We start from the raw sequence: 22,227 nt of genomic DNA, 5'->3' as shown, positions 1-22,227 counted from the left end.
AATTAAATCTAAGTAAGGTAAACTATTGGATTTTACAGTGTACTTGCAAAAATTGTATTTAGTAATGTAATCCATTACATTACACATCATACATATAATCAGACTACCTCACTGGTGTATTAATGTCATTGGTTCCTTTGTGGCTACTTGAATATTTCAAGTAAGTGTCACTCAAAACAGTAAGTAAATTGTAAAGTAGCTGTAACTTAATAAAACCTAGTAAGTATAACAACCCAAATACACAAAATAATGATCTTTAAAAAAGCATCATATGACCCCTTTAAACACAAAGAAAAAGAAAATACATTGCATTTGTTGTTATTATAACATGAAGTGCAGAAACATACATTACACCGAGATTTCCCAAACCAGAGCGTGCAAGTTTAATAAAAAGTTAATAATGAATGAAATAATAAAAATGTAAAATTAAATAAATCATTTTTAAAATAACAACGATAAAAAGAAAACCTTACTAAAAAAAATCTTAAACATTTTATTCGTTTACCTGCATGTCGTGATCATTAACCAATGTCAGAGAACTGTAAATGCAAAGGTGCTATTATTAAATTATTACCTTAAAATCTCTTGAAGTAAATGTAGAGGTTTGGCTGACAACAACAACAACAAAAAGTTTAAGAATCCTTGCATTACAAGTGAATAAGAAATAACATGAATTACTGTGTTACCTTCCAAAGACAGTGGGTTACTGAACCAAGTAATACTTGGTTGAACAATTTACTAAGTGATAGTTCAAATAAAAATGAATGTTCATCAGTAGTTGATGCAGGGTTAAAATGTTAAGAAAACTCTTTTTGTAAATCCAGTGGTCAAATGATGCGTGGCCTCTCAATGTAAATCAAACTAATGTAATTCAATCTAAAGTGTTACAAGCTGTTCGTGAATAGATAAGATAATATGTTATTTTTAGCAGCATCATATGACCCCTTTAAAGGGGTCATATGACGTTGCTAAAAATGATCGATTATCTTATCTATTCACGAACAGCTTGTAACACTCCAAAGAGAAAGGAAAACTTGAAATCGCATCATATGACCCCTTTAAGTAATTGTTGTAATCCAGATTAGGCTACATGCAATTAGTTACTACCCAACACTGTTAATTGTGCACGAATAAAAATGTAAAGCGATAAAGTGATAGATATACAATCTGCTAATTGGGTTATACTTTTGTTTATCTTGGTACTGATCGTTCAGCCAAAGAAACATTAAAAATTTATTTTCACAAACAAACAAATAAATAAATACAAAACCTGATTGTGAAAAAAATGGTTGTGATAATTAGATTCAATTGTACACAACCTATTGATCAGACTGTACGTCTAATCTGTGGGATATTGTTGAACACTAACCTACAGTTCATGAACAACATTCTTACATATAATTCATAGTGACAATGAGCCACGATGATTGAGAATGCAGTTTATCTGGACCACTGTGGTTCAGTCTTATGTGTCACAACCAGCCTCTCGAAAAATTTCCTAATCACTGAGATAAGTGTGATAGAGGAGTAGTTGTTGAGACACGACACAGGAGAACAAAATAAAAACAAGCTCTATACAATTAATTGCATATATAAATCAAAGCAAGACAGGAATTTGAGAAACAGCAATGATGTGCCATTTCAAGCAACTTCCATATCTGGCATGAGCAGAAAGAAATGATTGATCTAGGTTGAGCTACACCTCCTACTTTGTTCACGAATCTCAGCAAGACGTGTTGTCTTACATATTAATTGATGAATAAATATATTCCTGTCACCCAGATGCACTTCAAACAGATGAATGTGAACATGTTTAGCCTCAGTTGTCAAATTTGACCTCTCAGTCATTTCATCTGAGCACTGATTCGGGTATGACCTGTGATGGACCTGTTCCAGTAATGCTGCAGGAGACCTCAGTAGTCTCCGTTATTGATTTTGGAAAAGGGGAGGGGGGAGGTTCACGGGTTGAGGCTCCAGCAGCCCCTCATCATCACTCCCAACAGCCCCTGTGGCACCCAGCTACCCACAGCGGGAGGTGAACCCCCGCTCTCAAAGGAACCTGCCAAGACTATCAAAAAGAAGAAAAGGAGAGATTAAGGGTGAAAGAAAAAAAATGATCGAATGAATGTGTGTGAGAGAGAGATAAAATGATAAGAGGAACAAAGGGACGGAGGAAAGGGAAAATCTTAGCATTTAGAAGTCCTGATCAGTCGGTCCCCTAAGGTGCATTTCTTAATGAGACGTTCACAAGAAGACACGGCAATGAGACTGAGAGGGAAAGGTTTCATTCTTTCTTTCAAAAAAGTTTGGATTTTAGATGTGGGGTTGAATGTTTCTTTATGTTTTCATTTTCAGTGGGTGGCGGAGGAAGGCCATGTTAATTAAACCTCAGGGAACTCTGTGCATTTGAATGTCACAGAAATAGCGGCTGCAGCAGGCGGATGGAGCGGGTATGCAAACATGTTGACTATGCAGTATGCATTAAGGCAGGAGACATCAAGTTCGTGCTAATTTGCGTGCAGCTATTCCTGCGCACGCCGGTTCTCTCTGTAGTTTTCCCAGCTGTAAGTTATTAATGTTTGTCATTAGACACATTATGCTTGAGGACAGTGACTAGAAACCAGCACATTTATATGGGACAAATATTTACAATAGCATGCTCTCGAGTATTCGAAGAAGAAAGCATCCAAACTACATTAACGAATGGTAATTAACCACAAGGGCCCCCTGATCCAGGGTGGCAGATAAATTGGTCCCTGAGATGCTTAGGACAGTCTTGAGCTAATCCTTCATTACAAAAAGATAAATGCAAACGACATCATTAGCATAAAACTGATTAGATAAAACGTAGTATTCTTATGGTTAATTTTTGAATGGATGGCTTTACAAGGTTTCTAATTGTATGCAAAGGGGAAAAGAGTGAATAACAATGGAGAAAGTGAAATTATATATAATCTAAAATATAAGGATGGTTTCTTCCTACACAAATTCTGCCAGATTTTTAATGAATCAAAACAGACATAAGAATGTCTTAAGATTCATGAGATTTATATATATATATAGGAATTACAAAAAACATGAATTACACATCGTTATTGGTGCAACTGAAATTTATGTATAATTTATGTATAACGGTATTGACACTAGGCACCATTAAACTGTATATACGGTGTATATATTTTACACCTTATCTCCATCTACAAATATGCAACCAGAAAATGTAGTGTTCAAATGTGAACTGAATAGTAATTACTAAAATATAGAAAAATGGTCTGGTCTCAATTACGGTGATGAACATATTGCATACAAGCAAATGAATGCAACCACCATTCACAATTTTAGTTCTATATTTTTGTTCATAGAAACCTCTTCATTAAGTGCATTCTCATAAAATGTCCTTAGCTACTATTGAGAAATTAAAATGGTTGCTCCACAACTCATTCAGTCACAAAACATAACTTCTAAATAATACACACCATCTACATCAAGTTTATATATTATTTAAAATTGTGCAATATTATTGATAATTGAAGACAAGGATGCATACAAAAACAAATTAGCTAAAAACAAATAATAACACAAAAAAATCACACAAGAAACAGACAAGCAGGATGATGTGACCAGAATTTATTTAATTATTTAAATATTCTTGCAAAATGTTGATTATGCAACTTCAGCCTTGATTTTGATTGACGTTTGCTGTGGCCACATAAACATAGAGGTGTGAATTTACACTGACATGCTAATGTGTTTAAAATGTCAATCTTAATGTGCAAGTCAGGTAAAAAAAAAAATCAATTGCACAATCATTTACATACAGGTAAAACATTAGATCAAATAAAGAAATAGTAATCTCCCCAACATTTGGTACTCAATTTCAAAAAGTAGTCTTTGCGATCTGTAAAATTCAAATAAAACACAAAAATACGGTGCTTTTCAAGTATTGTATCTTTTCATCCACCAACCAGTCAATGTTTTTTAAAGGCCTTTCATAAAAAGCATTTTAAGTTGTATAATTTTTCCAAGAGTTTGTTGTGTGAGGCACAGGACTTCAAGAGGGTAAGAGAAGAAAACGGGTGGAGTACTGTGTAGACAAGGGGCTTCCGCTGCCATGCAGGGCACACTCCATCTTACAGAAGTATTACAGTCTCTTGCTCCCTTTCCGTCTTTTTTTTTTCCTCCGGTCAGGCATTTTTGCTGACTGCAGCTGTAAGTGCAGCCAGTTCCTCTGTCAGCACTTTGCCCTCCTTCATCTTCACCAGCATGGCGTCCATCAGCAGGCCTGCAGAGGGGATCTAGGGAGAGAGAGAGAGAGGGGCAAAGAAAAGAAAAGCTGTCAAAAAGAAGAGAGAGGCTTTTTTCCTTTGCTTTCTTTGACACCAGACAGCTTCTCCGGGGTGTCTTTGGCTTTGAGGACGACTCGAACCTGTGATGAAACTCAAGACTTCACTCTGATTAATTATGACAAGGAACAAATTCAAGGAACAGGTCACGAAGGCTTTTCTTATTTTGTGAAAAACCAGCCGAACACATTTCCTCAAACAGTAAATGGGATTGTTTTGAGGTTTGATTTGCTGCCACGCCACTCACGGCCTGCCACCGCTCCTAGCGATGCATGGAACGAGGAAGGGATGCTAAACCCGCAGCGTCTGTGTCGGCTCTGCGCTAAAGCCAAGCACGGTGGCTGCGCTAACCTTTACTCTGACTTCACTTTCTCCCCCCCCCCCAAAAAAAACCTTCTCAAGGACTCTGTGGTAATTAGCATTGGGGATCAAAGGCCTGCATCATCCATAAATATTGAATTACACTTTTCTAAAAGACACACAGTAACATGCATTTTTTATATTCTTCATTGAGCGACTTCGCACAGAAAAATAAATGGTCTTAACTCCGGCAGAAGCCTGTGTGTCTGGCTGAAAAGAGAGACATGTAAACGCAAGTGCAAGAGAGTTGCATCGCAAATGAAGAGGAAAGAAAGTCGGAGGGAGAAAAGTGTGCGTCTCATTAGGGAGAGAGGGAGCTGTGTTTTCCCCTGGGGCAGGTAGACTGGAGTAGAAGCCGGTCTCCGTGCTGACTTCATCAAAAGCCCGCTTGAGTGGTGCTAAACAACTACAGAGGAATGGCTGCAGGGGTTATGGCACAGGAATGCAATATTATTTAATTACTCTTAAAAATGTGCCATTTTATTGCACAACGCAGAAATGCTACAGCATCTGATGCCACGCTAGCCTGGGAGGCCTAAGTCACATCTTGGCTGTGCTCGCTTAAACAGGCCCGCGGGGACGGCAGACTCCGTCATTATCATGTAACAGCTGCTTTAGCAGGTAATCTCCTCCCTTTGGACTGCCCTGGTGAGCTGTTCACTATTCAACAAAGCTCTCTTTTGGCCTGCGTTTTCATTAACACGCCCAGGAGTTGATTCGGAATCGACTAGCCTGGCCTGAGGAGAAGTGGGGAAAAAAAACCCCTGCAACAATATGAAGGTGTTTTATAGTCCAATTAAGTGACGCTGGTTTCATAGAGTGTGAAGGCGCCTGGGGCGAAGCTACAGGCCCAGTCACAATACTCCCTGAGCTTCATCCCGCTAAGACACACACACCCACGGATACTCTCTCTAAATTGACTGATCAGGCCCCTTTTGTTATCAGCCTTAAGAGTAGCTTTCGTGAGGCCAACTTATGCGTGAGCCAGGAGATTTGCGTACAATCAGCGAGATGTTTTGGGAAATCTACGCAAAGTGACGCTGCAGTTTGAGTCAAATATCTGTAAAGCACTGTTGCTTCCTGTGCCGAAGAAATGCTCAAATCTGTTGGCAAACAACTCTTCTGAAGCCACTTCCACGCACCTTGATGAATTCTCCCCCATCTAGGCCACCATGAAGTGTGGATGATTAAAAAAAAAAGAAAAAAGAAAGCATGGCGTTCTATGATCACGGAAGAATATAAAGCTTTCTGATCTTTGATCTTCGCAAAATTAATTTGAAATCAAAATTATTGAACATGGGAATAACAAAAAAATAAAAACAACAACCAAAACACCCAAGACCTACTAAAGTCTGCATTTGATTAGAAGATAATGAATGTGTCACATGTGGGAAAACAAGAGATCAGGTAAGAAAATCAAGCGTAGCACCAATCTATTCTTCTGTGCCAGTAATTACCCACCATGCAATGCCTCTCTTTCCATTCTCCCTTTCAAACCACTGGAGACCAATATGAAAGGGAATTGGACACTTGGGGCTACAGATACTTGTAATTAAAAGTCCTTTTTTTAAATGTTGTTTCTTACATCGTCAGGTCTATACAACCTGAGCTGGTAGATCTGACCTAAATACACTGTAGAATAAATATGGAGCACTCCCCAAGTCTTTGTTCCCTTTCTCTCTCATTAGGAACTGATGGAGGGGAGGGAGCAGAATGAGGATCAAACAATAGCATCAGGCTCAGAGCAGAGTGGTCTGTTGACGATGCTGTCATGTTCGGTTCACTGGTGCTTGACATCACTAGTACTGATGAATGCATATGGAGTGACGGTCATTACGTGGAGGGAGAATGATGCCATCCGTACTGGTCAATAGTGAACAAGAGGTTCCACAATCTCCAGTTTAAAAGCTATTAGTTATGTACTCTTTGTATTGTATTGTTGGTTTCAAATAGGTTTGAAAACGAAAATAACTCTGAATGACTCTAAAAAATGTCATGTAGTTTAACCATAAAATAAAAAGTATAGATTGTATGGTTTTAATATATATATATTTTTTTATTTATTTACAAACATCATGAATTATTCATTCATGCATATCAGTTTTTTGGGAAGTTGACCCACAGTACAACCTGCATTAACATGACTTTTTCTTTTCTACTCAATATGGTAGTTTGTAATATTTCATTCTTTTAATGAAGCTTTTTAATTCATTATGATATAAAGACAACTGAATCACCCCAACATTTTTTATTTTATTTTGGCCCCTAGTGTTGTAATTGTTTACTAAATCTAGAACTAAAGCAAAAAACTATTAAAATCTATTTCAGTAATAGAAATAAAGATGAAAGACAACAATGTAAATATTAGATGAAAAACTAAAATGAAAATTAAATTAAAGCAATATAGAAATATAGAAACAAACAAAAATTAATAAAATTACAGTACAAGGGCACATGACAAAATTAATAAAAATGAAAACAGAAAAACTACAATGCATTAAAAATGCTATAAAAGTACATAAATACTCAAATAAAACTGATGCCCCCCTCAATATTAATTCAGCAATTAAAAATATTCTTGTCATAGAAGAGGTGTAGTCAAGTCACCACATGTTTATGTTTTCTAAATGATTTTGCTTAACAAAATAAAGAATAAATTTTTTTTTTTAAAACTTCAAAATCTGTGCAAGGGAAATAAGCTGTTAAGTATTGGCTCCAATATTAAAAGAAAAAAAAAGAAGAAGCTGACACAAAGATTACCGTGGGCTGCAGCTCTGCCAATTCCAGTCACTGCTTTAACTGCCGCAGCAATTAAATTAAGTTTACATAGTGCCACATTCCTTCAGCATGTAGCCCATATATATGTCAAAAAATTTGGAAAATCTCAGTGTAGGTGTCCACAGTGTAAGCCTAACACAACAGAAATATTACAGCCAGAATTACAGCTTTACAATCCAAATTCTGCTGGTCATGAATCAATACAAGAATGGAGGGGGGCCACGACCTCTGAAATGACTCTGTGCTGTCGGGCCGAGATGAATGTGGTTGATAAATGACTAGAGGCAGGGTGGCTCAGTTCATTAGCTCTAACAGTCATTTCCATCTCTTCATAAAGGCTGTGGTGTTATAATTTACCTCTAGTCAATAATTAGGAATCCACAAATAAACGCAAGCAATTAAATGTCTACTGCTACTGGGCGAAGGGGGTCCCTGGGCTAGATGAGGGTTTGCGGGTGGACACTCAGCATAGGATGGGTTATTCACGGCCTGACACGTTAAGCCGCAGGGAGCACTGTGGACTAAATGCTTATAGGTTGGTGATGTTATTCCCAGGTTGTGACCCTCAAGTGAGGAAGTGTTGTTGTCTCATTAAGAGAGAAGGGAATGAGTTTAGAGGTGCTTGGAGCACGTTGTGGCAAGAAAAGGGGAAATAAAAAGCGAGATATCCAAAGAGAGAGAGAGATATGTTCATTAATGTTATCTGAGGCTAGCAAAGCGGAAACACTCTGTGGCAAAGGCAACAGATCAGAAGCAACAGCCCGTAAGCTTTTGTGTGATTTCCTTTCCTGCACGACTCAGACAGGCAGATAAAATGACATGAGAGTGAAAGGCACCTCTTCAAAATGCGCTCACCGAGTCCCAACATTATTCTGACATGCATGAGCTTGTTACGTTGACATGTGGCACGGGAGTGATGGCTGTGGTATTGACAGGGCCACAGCAGTAATAGGAAGTCGTCACAGTAGTTCCGCCATTAGTGGCTGACAGTGACAGCTCACGCTATACACAGAGACTGACAGGCGAGAGAAAAGACCTTGCATAGGTATCACACACACACGCACAAACCCCCATATTACCAATCCTGATTTTCCACAAAAAAAGGCCGTAGTACTGACACATAACACCCATGGAACTTCGCATACACCAGTGGTTTTGCAGTATCGTATAAAGATCAAACAACCTAGGCTCATTAGAAAAATATGCCTCTACCTACATTTTTACTCCAAGTTACCAAAATGTACCTGTACGTATGAAATGAACACGAGAGGGCATTAAAAGACCAGCCATTTTTATTCATTTTCACACAAGTTGTGATAACGGGCAGATTATCGATTAATAAATGCTTATTTTTGTGCAGTTCTTTGCACAATACTATGCTATAGTACACAATACTAGGACCTCAAAATGCTATTACCATAGGGCGACTTGTAAACTAATAAATAAATGGAAACTAAAATTTTTACATTTGCATCGCACAATGGTAAACTTGCTCGGTAGCTCACCTGGTACAGCATTACACTATCAATGAGGAACGCTCGGGTAGGACTCCCATGAAACTTGTCACAATAAAAGGGCTCAAAGACCTGTAGAAGCAAGCTAAAATGGTTGTTTCAGCAACTGCGTTAAAGTCGGTTACGTTTTGAGTGGGTAGTACTGTATGTTCTTCTTTTCTGAACTGATGCGTACGAGAATCAACATAAACCAAATGCTGCCAGATTCACATTCTTCTATTTTATATAAAAAAACATTTTAGTGCCCCTTTTCTGGACATTTCACTTCGAAAGTGTTGTGAAATGTGCAACACACAATGTAATATCAATTTGCAGCAATGCCGCCACAGGCGTGTTTTTCCAATGAGCTCAAAACATGCAAGTACAACATAAACAAATTGCAACATTGACCTAGTGGTCTGTTTCTTCCTTCCCCCAAAAAAAAGAGAACATAAAAAAGCTCACCTGCCAATAAACTCGCTTGATCACTAGTCAGAGGAAGAGCCACCCTCCCTGTGGAGCGCGTTAGGAGACGGAGGGTGGAAAAAAACAGGATGAGCGTGTTGAAAGAAAAGAAAAACTAACGCGCGGGTCACCATGTCGGTGTCAGCGCACCTCTCTGGGGACTCAGGCTGGTCTCAGCCTTGTCATACAGAAAGCAGTTGTGTAGGCCGAGTCGAGAAAATGTCGATAGCAACTTGCCTGTGAAGAGTCTCCTGCGGGCCGCTGCTCTGTTTGTGTGTATCTGTATGTATGCGAGTGTGTCAATAGCAGCCTGCTGGTGGAGAGTCTCTAGTGGAGCTTGGCTCAATCTCCCTGCATCGACAGACCTGCCAGATCAATACTTGGCCCACCACTAACAAGCTGCTTCGGGGTCTCACAGCCCAGCAGAGGAAGCAAGAGAAAGAGAGAGAGAAAAAGAAGGAGAGAGAGAGACTGAGCTGCCTGATGGCAGTCTTCAGAGTCCTCTAAAGTGTCCAGCGGCAAGAGGCAGAGATGTGCAGACCGGGTATAGACAGGTCACAGAGGTCAAAGGTCAAAGCCACTAGCAATGTAGTGACACGCTAGAGCCTGTGAATCATACTAGATGCACGTTTCAGGCTGACAGCCAAACACACACACACACACACACACACACGGAGGACAAATCATAAATACTTTAATGATCTCCTGGATATTACTGCTAAGAGATTTAATTTTATTCATAACAAATAAACACTGCATGTGAAAATAGGCTAAAGTGTGGAATTTGGAGTCACTTATGAGCTAATTCAGTCAATCTTAATATGATTAACATGAATATTCGACGTGAACAAGATTTTGAATTTGGAAACAATGGTTTCTTATTGAGCCTTTCACACCGGGAGCTACATTTTTTTTTTTTCTTTGTTGAGTGTGTTGATTTTTTTTTTTCCACTAGCGATGAAGCACACCGACCAGAAAGATTTGAGCTCTGGGTAATGTCTTTGGAGTTGCTGCAGATACACATATCAGAACATTTGGTGGTGCTCATGCTCTAAAAACTGGACAATGGAGCAGCAGCCTTCACACTCCACACATGTTAAGCCTAAGCCTGAATATTTCTCTAAATAAAATGTTTACAGTTCGCTTTACACTACACGCATAACCTACAACTAGCCAATGGTTTGAATAAAATATTACTCAAACGTTCAATCTCCTCATCAATATTCTTTTGTCTGTATTTTTGCACATATTTACACTTACCCACAATGAATTACTCCAACATTCACCACAATTTTATTTGCTGACTTTGCATGAATTACCTTTTTAATAAATAAAATCTAAGAAAAGATTAAAATCATTTAAAATAATTAATGATTTGTATTGTAGTTAATGCTTACAGTTGCGGGTGTGAACTGGGTTTAACAATTTATTTGCACAATACATTCTTATATATTTGCACTGTATATATAAGAAATGGGACAGAGGTAAATTTCTGCAACATTCTTCTCACTCGCCAATTGGTTTTTAGAATTGTATATTCTATATTTTGAGGATTTATTAAAATAAATCAAAACAAATTATGCAAATCTTTAATAACTATGATACCTTTAATAATACAAATTTAGACATCATTTATGGACCAACGTTTTTGCTGCTGACCTTTCATGATTAAATTCCACATGGGAAATTATTTACTTTAGCTTAACATAACACATACATTTGTTTTTTGATTATTGTTGAAATTATAGTCCTGAGCTTCTCATGCTTCTGTTCTTGAGCTGAAAAATGCGTACACATCGCACCATCTATTGTACCGTGATTTTGCTTTCTGTTCAGCCTGACAAATATAGACCAGTGAATAGACCATTCATCTGCGATTTGTTTCGCTTTTTCACGGTGTGAAAGGGCCTTAAAAGATTAATATGTTCATTTTAAAATCTGCAGGATATGTTTGAAAAAGGTCAATTACACTAAAAGCACCACATTAACAAAATTATGAATACTGAAAAACGTGAATACTGAAAAAAAAAAAAAGTATATACTGCTGATTAAATCAAACCTGCTGCTGAAGGATGTGTTGTACATGTTCAGCCCAATCTGTGTCTGGCCCACGACCCACAAACGCCTCCTCACACTGCAAATCACAAAACATGGCCGGAAATGCTGTTAAAAGCCACGAAGAGAATACTTAAACTTCTTTTGTGTGGGTGTGTAAGAGTGCCATGGTGTCATTGGATGACCCCAAAAGTGGTTCAGCTAATACATGTGGAAATTATAAAATAAAATAAAATAAAATAATAATAAACAAAATAAAATAAAAAATAAAGCACAATAAACACCCATGTGTACAATTTTGGCAGGTCTAATCAGAATATTCACATGTACAAATTATGCCAAACAAATGTTTGGTTGTCAATAATAATAATGATCTTGAGTGTTTGTTTGAGAACTGAGCCTTATTTCTTTTTCCATTTGTATTTCCATTTTCCATACAGTAAGTTTTGTTTCCCACAATACTTACCTCATCTGTGTCCAGCATGTTCACCAGGTCTGTTTCTGTCATGTTGAGGATAGACGCTGCTTTCACTAGTGAGCATTTAGACATTCTGTTTCCTTCTCTTTCACTCTTTTTCTTCCTCGTCAAACGGGCTTTAATATCCTGCACATCCTGAGCCAATTGATTAGCCAGTGCCTTATCAATAAAAATAGAAGAAGAAAAAAAACAAGCATAAACACATTTTCTGTTATAATACAATCTAGAGTGGCTAAAGGTATAATGAACGTGGTGTGATCAAGAACTCAATGTTAGGGATGCTTTAGTTGAATTGAGAGCGGCCTGAATGAAGAGCCGAATGCTCCATGACTTTTGACGCACTAGACACACTAAAATTTCAAAGGCTCTCGTGTTGATTTGGAAAGGAATTGCACAGAGATGCCAAGCTCTTAAAAAACACACATTTGATTTTTTTTTTGTATGGCACATATTATATGAGACATTCTCAGAAGAGTGTAAATAATGGGGAGATGAGAGGCTCTTAAAATGGCGGTGGGGAACGTTGGATCTTATTCTTTGTTGCGCCCGTTGAGGGCCGAGCTAAATGGGAATTGTTGCTAAATAGTGAGAGACAATTAAATGTTAAAGCTGCCACTGTACATGAGAAAGTCAATAAAGTGAGCTCCCCTTTGTTTCATTTTCAGCTTATTGATCGTAGCAATAATCTCTTGTATCATTCCCCATAAGCCTTGTGAAAACCTGACCTTGGAATGGACAGTCTGCGTGTGTGTGATTCCTGCATGGTCCCGGTTAACTCACAGAAGTATAAGTGAGAGCAATCACACGCGGTTGATCAGAGCACAGTTCTTTGGGGCATGCTCCATTTCCCACATCTCCCCACCACCGTTATTTGTTTCATAAAGCCTTCATCATAAATACTTCAAATGGATCTTCATTATATTTCAGGGGATGCTATTGGATTACATAAAGGCTAGTCTTGCGTCCTCTTGTTCACACACTGCGAATGTGCAGCGATGCCATTAAAAACTAAAGCAATTTAACTAGCAAATGTCTCTATCAGTTGTGAACTCTAAAAACAATCATTTATGTTCATTTGGGTGTGGGGGGGTATTAGGTGTACTTCAAAGCAGAGGTGACTTTAACATACTGCAATGAAGCGTAAATGTGCAGTTTGCTGCCAAGAAAAAAAAAAGAAGCTATTTTAAGAGACTCATTGACCTTGACATACAGTCATGACGGGTGTTCATTTTCAGCTTGTTTTCTCTTATATTTTAACAAAGCTTCTTCACTGCATATTGTTTTTTTTTCTTCGAAAAAAATTATTCAATTTTTTATTCAATATCTTTTATTGCAGGAAGAACTAAAAATGTACATTGCAAAAAATGTGCTTTTACAATTTTCTTTTATATACTCTCCACCCAGAACAAATAATACAAAAGAAAAATAAGACAATAAACTATAATGATAATAATAATAAAATATACCTAAAAAAATTGAAAATGACGATATTATAGACAACAGCCGGGAAATTAAAACCCATGCCCATATACATGGGTTTTCTGTTTCCATTTACAATTTTAGTCTAGGGGGAGAGCTGTACCCTTTTCAAAATAGAAATTCATTGTGTTTGATTCCAAGGTATGTTTTAGTTAATATGTTATTTTCTCAAATTTCAAAAACAGCATTACATTCCACAGTGGAACTGTTGGGGGTTTGCTTTAATTTCTAGTCAAGTAGTATTCTTCTCTGCTAAAAGACATACAAAACCTTTATACAGAGTCCTGGCATTTTTTGGACATGACAACACCTTCTTCTGGCATTTTCTTACTATATGCCTTAGACCAAATATTAAATATAGCTGTCCAAAAATCAGATAGTCTGGGGCAAATTTTTTTTATATTCTCTTATAAGAATTTCATCCTTCAAGTTAATCTTTTTTTAATGACATCAGGACAGTTGTCAATTTTTTTTTTTATTATCCTGCAAAATATTAAAATAATTTTTAATTCAGAAATTAATAATACATTCATTATGGAAGAGGTCTGTTCAACAGATTAAATAAAGAAAAGAATGTCATGTCATTAAGTTATACAATTAATGATTAAATATAAATTGTATTTAACTTCTTTTCTCCTGAAATCCTGTGAGCGGGGGTAAACACACACAATACCTCTGTCTCGAGTCTGAAAAATGTTCTACAAATGCCATGTCAATGCATATTATGTAGCAATAAGCTCGAGTGAAAATTGAAAGAGTTCTTCACATAATCATTGTTAGAGGTCCACAACGTGAGAAAATTCCTGTGAAATTTAGATAAATTGGTCAATGTGACCTTTCACTTCCCTTTTGCTTTACATTTACATACACTACATAAACATTATTAAACCTGCAACATTCAAAATTCACCAGAGGGATGCCCAGCTCATCAACAAACTGTCAAAAGAGCATATGACTTTATTTAAAGCTTAATAGATATTCACTGTCACTAGTCAAAGGGTAGATTCAATTGACCTAAGACCAGCGCGCAGAAAAATCCGGAAAGAGATTAAGTGAATTTATCACATACTCTGCACAGCTCCCCTGGCCGCTTCTCGAGAGCCAGCCGAGCTGCAGGATAGTGTGATGGGGGCCAAGAGGAGAAGGGTTCTTACCCACAATCACCGTAGCCACAGGGCCAATTTAGCAGTTCTCTTGCAGAGGAGAAGGATTAGAGGAGCGGAGGAGAAAAATTCCTCTTTAAATGACTTACCTGCATTAAACCACGCTGGATTGCATTAGAAGATAAACTACTGAGGAAATTACTGAGAAAATAAATTAGACTTTATCTTAAATCTTTTGTGACATTTGGCATTTTTCACTCTCAACACCACTTGAATGGGGAAAGTAAATGTTTACCAGCAACACAAGTAAACGCTGGATAGGGCTGTGTTAATGAGGTGTCTTAATGACTTCATGTTATACTAATCTAGCACGCTGTCTTAAAGATGTCTTTATTACTGCAACAAGCATTTAATGCAATTTGAACTATTCCTCCAGTTTAAATGCATGAAATCATTCCTGTTGCACCTGCACTATAATACACTACGTGCTATCAATTAATCATGGCCACATACATTAGCATAATTCAAACAAAGCTCTTCGGTGGATCCCCAAATGGCATTATAATCATCCCAAAAGATCCGTCTTGAAGCTTCCTGACAGAATGGCATGTTCAAAGCTCATCAATCCATGACAGGGGGATGTAGGCCAGAGAGCTGGGCCGTCTACGGGGACCATCATTAACACACTAGCAGGAATCAGCTACAGGTTAACTATGTTGACTATACGAAACCACAGGCTACAAAAACATGCTGGCTTTTGACGACAGATTTTTGCAAAGGAATTTTAGAATCGAATCCATATTTTTTTTTCTCTAGGGCCAGCGTATTGATCATACCTTGCATCTAACACCCCGTTTACACATTCTGTTTCAGGTGATCTGATCACAAGCGGAGAGTGGTAAATAAATGTGTTGTGATCTAATCGCTGAAACCACATTCAATAGATTAAAAAATGCGAATGACCTCGTTGCATTTGCAATGTAAACGCTAGTCTTGTCCTGACTGCATCAGCACAACAAGGGCCACCTACTCACCTGTCAATCAACCACCATTTAAAACATTTTTTACTGGTTACATACAGTTTTTTAAAGAACTGATAATGTAAAAAAATATGCAAAGTATGTAATTCTTCAGAATGCCTGATATCAACATGCAGGATTGTGAAACTCACACAACTTTTTGAAAAAAAAAAAAAATCGCATTTTCAAATTCTTTAAAATCAAATTTTTGCTTAGATTAACTTTCTTTACTTTATTTTTTCCCCTTCATCATACTCTGACCTATATGATCTATTTAGCCACAAATACTGACTTTTTGATACTTTTTGATTCAATCACAAGTGATCACAGGAGACATATTTGAGACACGTTACTGCCAGGTGTAAACAACAGTAATATGTATCAGCTGATTGGATTGATCAAGACTTAAATTAACACCAAGTGTAAATGGCCTAAAACGAAAACAAAGACAAACTGAATGTTCAGATACCCCAATGAATGTGTGGAACTGGTGCAGCTGGGACTCGGCGAGGGTGAGTTTTCTCTGCAGTGTTTCCAGAGCCTGAGAGCTCTGCTCGGCCAAACCATGCATCTGTTTAGACGCAGTCTGCTCCAGCTCAGCCATGGCCTGATCGTGCTCGCTTATGCGCGCCTGGAGGACGGCCACTCTCTGCTCCTGGGGATGTGTAAGCAGAAATCAGAAATCCCACCAAAATAAACACACTTAAAATAACTTCTACCAATCATTTCATAAATTAGGACATTACATTACACATAGATAACAGATGTATATAGTAGATATCTAGTAAAATAACAATGAACCCACAGATCAATAGCAGAAGATGAAATGAAAAGTATGGCATTGGGGCCAAACATCAAATGAGACTGATGGTAATTAGGTGAATAATAAGAAAGAAAGAAAGAAAGAAAGAAAGAACACGATAACACCAAGAAAAAAAAAAAAAAAAAAAAAAATACTGAAGTAACATTAAAAATTACTAAGTGATGAATAGATGCTCTTGAACCTTTTTCTGAAGCTCTTCTTTGAGTTTTTGGCTTGTTGTCTCATGCTGTTTTTTTTCTGCAGTGGCAACTGTCAATCTTCTCTTTAGAGAGTCGACAAGGGCTTTCCGGTTAGTTGACTCATCAGTGAGAGATTTCATCTAAAAAAGAAAAGCAATTGTTATTAAATAAGAGTGGGGTCGCTGAGACCGAAAATTCAATTACTTCATTATTTTTAAACAGACAGTGAAATGTGGAAGTCTAGGAAGTTCAGACTCTGGATGAGTGACACAATCAATAACGGCAGAGAGAATAATTAATTCCAGGTTGCTCCAAGGCTGTTGCCATGGCTAGTACAGTATCTGTTGTTCGAGCAGGACCTACTTTCTTTTCCAAGTCTTCAGTCACTGCTCTATGGCTCCTTTCAGAGTCCTGGCAAATCTTTAGTCTGCACCTGAGATCCTCCACCAGCTGCCTTTTCATCGTCACATCCCTCTCTAAAACACCAACCCTGTATGCAAACATATGCACATAAACATTGGTGTTTTTTTATTTTATTTCAAAAACAGAGATTTTTTTTTTATGTGGACACGCTCACTTTAAAAATTAACAAATGGAAATGAATAAATAAACAGAGAGAAAACAAATAAAATGCCAGCAGTGTTGTAACCAGATTCCTCCTAAATAGTTTAAACATCTACACATCTCTGACATATAAAACTGTTGGAATATGTTAACATTTGAGGGCTGTTTTATGGACTGCCTCCTTGACCAGAGCTGCTGTAATGATGAGTAAAGGTCCTTTTAAATAAATATCCTCAAATTCCAGAGAGAGAGAGTGCCTGAAGCAAATGCACTGAATAAATGTGAGAGCTTCTTATTGGAGTGACATTAAATTAAATAAGACTGGGTGGCCTGGGGAAATGGAGTCAGGTTACCCAACAGCCATTAATGAGAAAAGCCATATTGACCCCGCTGTAGAGTGGACAAAGCGTTTCTCCTGTTGACTTACAGCCACGCTTCACTCATCCTCCCCCACTTCACTCCATCTTTCCCAAAGCTCAAGAGAGCAAATGGCAATTAGATCTATAACATTTATTTTAGGGGTAAGCTCGCCCAAAAAGAATAGCAGGATGGTGATACTGATGACTGGCGTAAGCCTCAAAACAGCTCCTCTACGGATGCCTGGCTCGCTAAATCGTTTGAACGCTTTCCTTCGACTCTCCGCTTTGTCTCTTTGGTGTTGAGGTGCTAGATTGCTAATTCAGAATGCATTTCGGATGCTAATACAGTTGTAAGTGCTTTCATAGATCATGGATACGCAGTTTGCAGTAGAAAACAAAGGAGATGAATACATTTATGATATGGAAAGACAACAGGCGGCACATGAAAGGCAGGCCTTTATGAATAAGGCAGAGACCTCTGCGCCGGATATTGACTCAGGACATGGCAGCATGCTTTGAAATTCACTTTTTTTGAAGGCAGTGCAGCAGATGTATTTTTTACAGCGTCTAGACATGTATTTCATTTAAACAAGCTGCGTGGCGTAAGGCGGCTTCTGCTCACAGGGACTCCTCATCTGTGATTTCACATGTTGTGACAGACTGGCGTGAAACCCCGGAACCCCTTACGTGTCTGCAGACACACCATGCGACATTCACACACTTCTAAGCAAGTACATCTTGGAAAAAAAAAAAAAAAAAAAGCTATTCTCAATCCATATCTTTGTTTTCCAGTAGGGATGTGAACATACTTCAAACCAGATCAATTTTTTCTTGAGAGGAGAAATTGCAAAAAAATATGGTATTTGCCTTAATGGCAGATTTTTTTGCACTTGTTTCAAGCAAAACCTCACTAAATGTTTTATTTATAATAACAGCCATTTTTTATCCCACTGAGATGGCTCGAAATGAGTGACGCAGAAAGAAAGAAAGGAAGGAAGTAAAAAGACAGGGAGAAGGCAACCAGTTAACACAACAGTCTGTCAGACTCGGTGCCCAGGGCAAGACATCTTATGACGATAGTGCATAACTACATGGGAAGAAATTACAGCTCCTGTCACTGTCTCTTTCTATCTGATAGTATGTATCTATACGCAGCCAGCTTCATGGTTTTAAAAATCTACGAATGGTGTTGAAGTCTGCCACATGGTGGAATCAGACACTGCAAATGTGACCCAGAGCACGAGAAAGAGAAATAGAGGGTGAAGAAGTGAGAATACCTCAAGACTAAGAAGGAAAGAGAGGGGATAGAGAGCATTTACCTCTCGTGCAGTTCCTTCAGTGTCTGATCTCTTTCATCTAACTGAGCCCTCAGGCTCTTGTTAGCAGCAGTGTGTTTGCTCATCTCACTGCTGGCATTCTGTGGAGAGAAAGAGTCACACATTTATCCTATCATCTGATATCCCATCGTGCAGGACTCATTTATGAATATTGAGCCATCGGGATGCTTAATGAGGATGCTGTTTCACATCTGTTTCACAGAAATGTACACATCTACATATGTCCTGTGTATGGGCATATGGTCAATGATGTGACGTGAATTTTTTATTCAGATCTATGAGGTAATTAAAAAATATGTACAATTATATGTGCATTTTTGTAAGGCTTTAAGTAAATAAATGTTTAGGTGATGTAACGGTCAGGATATTGTAATAAAGTAAAATGTTTCATTAATATTTAAAAAAAAAATTAAATTATGTACAGTAGTTTGATATATATTTTATTATTATTTCTTAAAAAGGAAGACATGAATGAAATGGTAAATCTTTGAAGAAGAAAAAAATTAGCCAAATCAAAGTCAGCAAAACGCAGGAAATCTATTTGTTATCATGACAAGAGAACCATAAAGGAAATAATAAACAGGAAATAACAATTTCAATAATAAATCACAGAGAGGCCCTGCTGTAGAGCCTCATGACTGTACACCATGGTCAGTATTTTTTTTATTTTGATATTAGAATATATTAGATATGCTGACCTTTTTATGAAAAGGCAAGGTTGGTCAAATGGAGTAACATGAAAATTCGTAATTCATAATTTGCAAACAAACAAACAAACACAAAAAGCAAAATAAGCTAAAATTATTTAATTTTTTAAATTAAATGATTATGATGTGCACACAGTCATATATCAAAGCAAGAATTTACTTAATAGTTATACTCCGTGTCATTTGTTTAGAGCCATTAATCCAAATTTTGTAGAAAATGGTTTAAACATTTTTAAAAATAGAAAAGAACAGAAATACAATGACAATTGCATTCTGAAGTATATATATTTTTTCATTTCTCATTTTCATCATCTCAGACATCCTTATTTGTCGCTAAATCTTATATTATGTATTGTAGCACTGTATATTTATATATTTATAATTTATAGCATTATTTATTATGCTGGGTTTTGATCTATTTAGTGGCAGATTTGTTCAACCTCTGTGAATGTGTGTCAAGGTAAGAGGCACACTGAAAACTCTGACGACAGGTTGAGTTGGTGGGATGCCTGTGATCATGTGAATGATGGATATTTGTATGTGCACCTTGTCTTTAGTTGAAAGGAATGGAGGACTCGTTTATGTAGCACACATCCTGACTGCATATAACACACACCCACACACACTCTCATGTCTCTTGAACATGACACTACCATTGAGACCAACACAAAAATATAAAGAGCAGTGCCAGACCCCATATTTCAATTTGCTGATATTATAGACCAAAAACTTGTTTATAGGGAGAAAAAGAAAAGAAGAAAAAAAGAGAAAAAAACAGTTCAAATGGAGAAAGTCAAACTTAACATTTCAATGCATGTTTGAACTTTGTTTTAAGTTTCAGCTTTTTTGTTTTTATGTTCTGGCCATCAAATCCATGCATGTCTTCATTTATCAATAAATAGAGTGTATAAATAATATAAACTATCTATCTATCTATCTATCTGTCCCTCTATCTATCTATCATCTATCTATCCATCCATCCATCCGTCCGTCCGTCTATAGTTAACACTTATATTTAACAGAAGAGTTAAACCATATTATAGCAGACCTACGATTACTTTTAACTGAAGATGTGTCGAAATGCAATTAGATATTGCTTTAGCAAATACACACCTGTACTACTCCACTTTACAAAGCTACAGCAGAAAGTGTTGGGATAAGGTAAAAGAGTATACAATTTATTTTAACAATATATTTAATTAATAATATATTTCATATTTTTATATAAAATATCAACAATGGGTTAATTTTCTCATCTTACTATAGTCTAAAAATGGTTGAGAAACTATTGCAGAGGATACATAAACAAATAATAAAATTATTTAACATTCTTAAATATTTTAAGACAGTTGAATTATTGAAAAATAATACCCACCCGAGGTGTAACAGCCACTCCGCTGCATGTCGCGGCCGCATTATTACCTCAAGGTGTGCATTATTTGTCAATAATTCAACGGCCCGCCGTTAGTTATTCCTTATTTATGTTATATTGCATTTTATTATTTTGTATTATATATACCTTGTTTCAACTTTTGTTTTCTAATAAACCTGACATTACATGTGAATATTGTTGGCCTGCGATGAATTGCTTGTTATGTTCCTCATAAATTGCGTTGGATAAAAGTGACTGCTAAATAAGTAAATGCAAATGTAAATAATAAATACAAAAGAGTTATACATACCCAAAATATCCATTTTGTTTAGGCCTTTACAAAGAAAATACTTCCAAAAACAGTGATTTCATAAATCTGTGTCATGAACAATGTCTATTTATATTTTGTACTCATGTACTGATACTAATCTTCCCACACAGGTTCTAATCTGTTTTAATCTATCAATCAAATACATAAACTGAACCTATTGAAATGAAAATAATTGTAAGAGACCTTCAGTCGGTGAGTGAGCTGTTTGACTTGGGCCTGCAGGCGCTCCGGGTCTACGGCAGGGGGGTTCATTGACGTTTGCTGCCGTATTCGTCTCCACTGCTCTAACTCCATCTGCAGAGATGCCTTCTGCTGCTCCAGACCAGCCAGCTCGCACGCCTGCTTCTGCTCACCGACACACAAACAACGAATAAACAAATCCACATGTAGGAGCTCTTACAACAGCTTCATAACAAAGGACCAGATAAGTATCAATTAAGCAAGCTGCATGACAATTAGGCAAAAGTCTGATTAAACATTTTCTGGTGAATTTTATGATTAAGGAGCATTTTTTTAGGCTCAGGACTACGTAGCAGTTTGTGATTAAAGCCCTAAATCCGATTAAAGCTTTATGCTAATAAGGAGGCAGATCATTTCTCCGTTTTTCTGTTGATTGTCAGCCTTAATAGAGCCATTGTCGGCTCGTCCCAGTGCACTCTGGGAGTTTATCAGCACTGCGTAGAGCTGAAAGCTGAGCACTAGGACTAATTGCTCACTCACTCACTAACATACACAGTTACTGCATAGAACTAAGTGAATAACATAAAGCCCTGTTTGGGGAATAAAAGCACAGAGTTTATAACAACACTCAGATGTGATACTTCACCCTCTGTCCAAACATAATGATTTCTTACTGCACCCAACATACAATATGGGGTAAATCGGAGGAAAACGTCCACACACACAAACACAGTTTCTTGTGGAACATCTCAAACATGCAACTGCTGATATCTGGTTTCTGACCTTTTAATAAAGCATTCTC

At 37.3% G+C, this 22,227-nt stretch overlaps 1 protein-coding gene across 1 annotated transcript in view; it reads right to left on the bottom strand.

Moving 5' to 3' along the window:
- Positions 1–4,178: 4,178 nt before the first annotated feature.
- cntln (centlein, centrosomal protein) overlaps positions 4,179–22,227 on the bottom strand; it is a 103,901-nt gene continuing 85,852 nt past the window's right edge. The window contains exons 19-26 of the mRNA XM_016548944.1: positions 21,429–21,590; positions 18,818–18,915; positions 16,939–17,065; positions 16,578–16,715; positions 16,043–16,228; positions 11,961–12,131; positions 11,499–11,573; positions 4,179–4,295 (exon numbers count right to left, since the gene is read on the bottom strand). Coding sequence (XP_016404430.1) covers positions 4,185–4,295; positions 11,499–11,573; positions 11,961–12,131; positions 16,043–16,228; positions 16,578–16,715; positions 16,939–17,065; positions 18,818–18,915; positions 21,429–21,590 — 1,068 coding nt within the window. The 3' untranslated portion in view covers positions 4,179–4,184. The remainder of the gene's footprint in view (positions 4,296–11,498; positions 11,574–11,960; positions 12,132–16,042; positions 16,229–16,577; positions 16,716–16,938; positions 17,066–18,817; positions 18,916–21,428; positions 21,591–22,227) is intronic.

Source organism: Sinocyclocheilus rhinocerous, unplaced genomic scaffold (assembly GCF_001515625.1).
Source record: "Sinocyclocheilus rhinocerous isolate Xijiao unplaced genomic scaffold, SAMN03320098_v1.1 scaffold2416, whole genome shotgun sequence".
Taxonomy (NCBI): domain Eukaryota; kingdom Metazoa; phylum Chordata; class Actinopteri; order Cypriniformes; family Cyprinidae; genus Sinocyclocheilus; species Sinocyclocheilus rhinocerous.
Note: the sequence above shows the minus strand (reverse complement) of the source record. Positions and strands in the feature narration are given on the sequence as shown.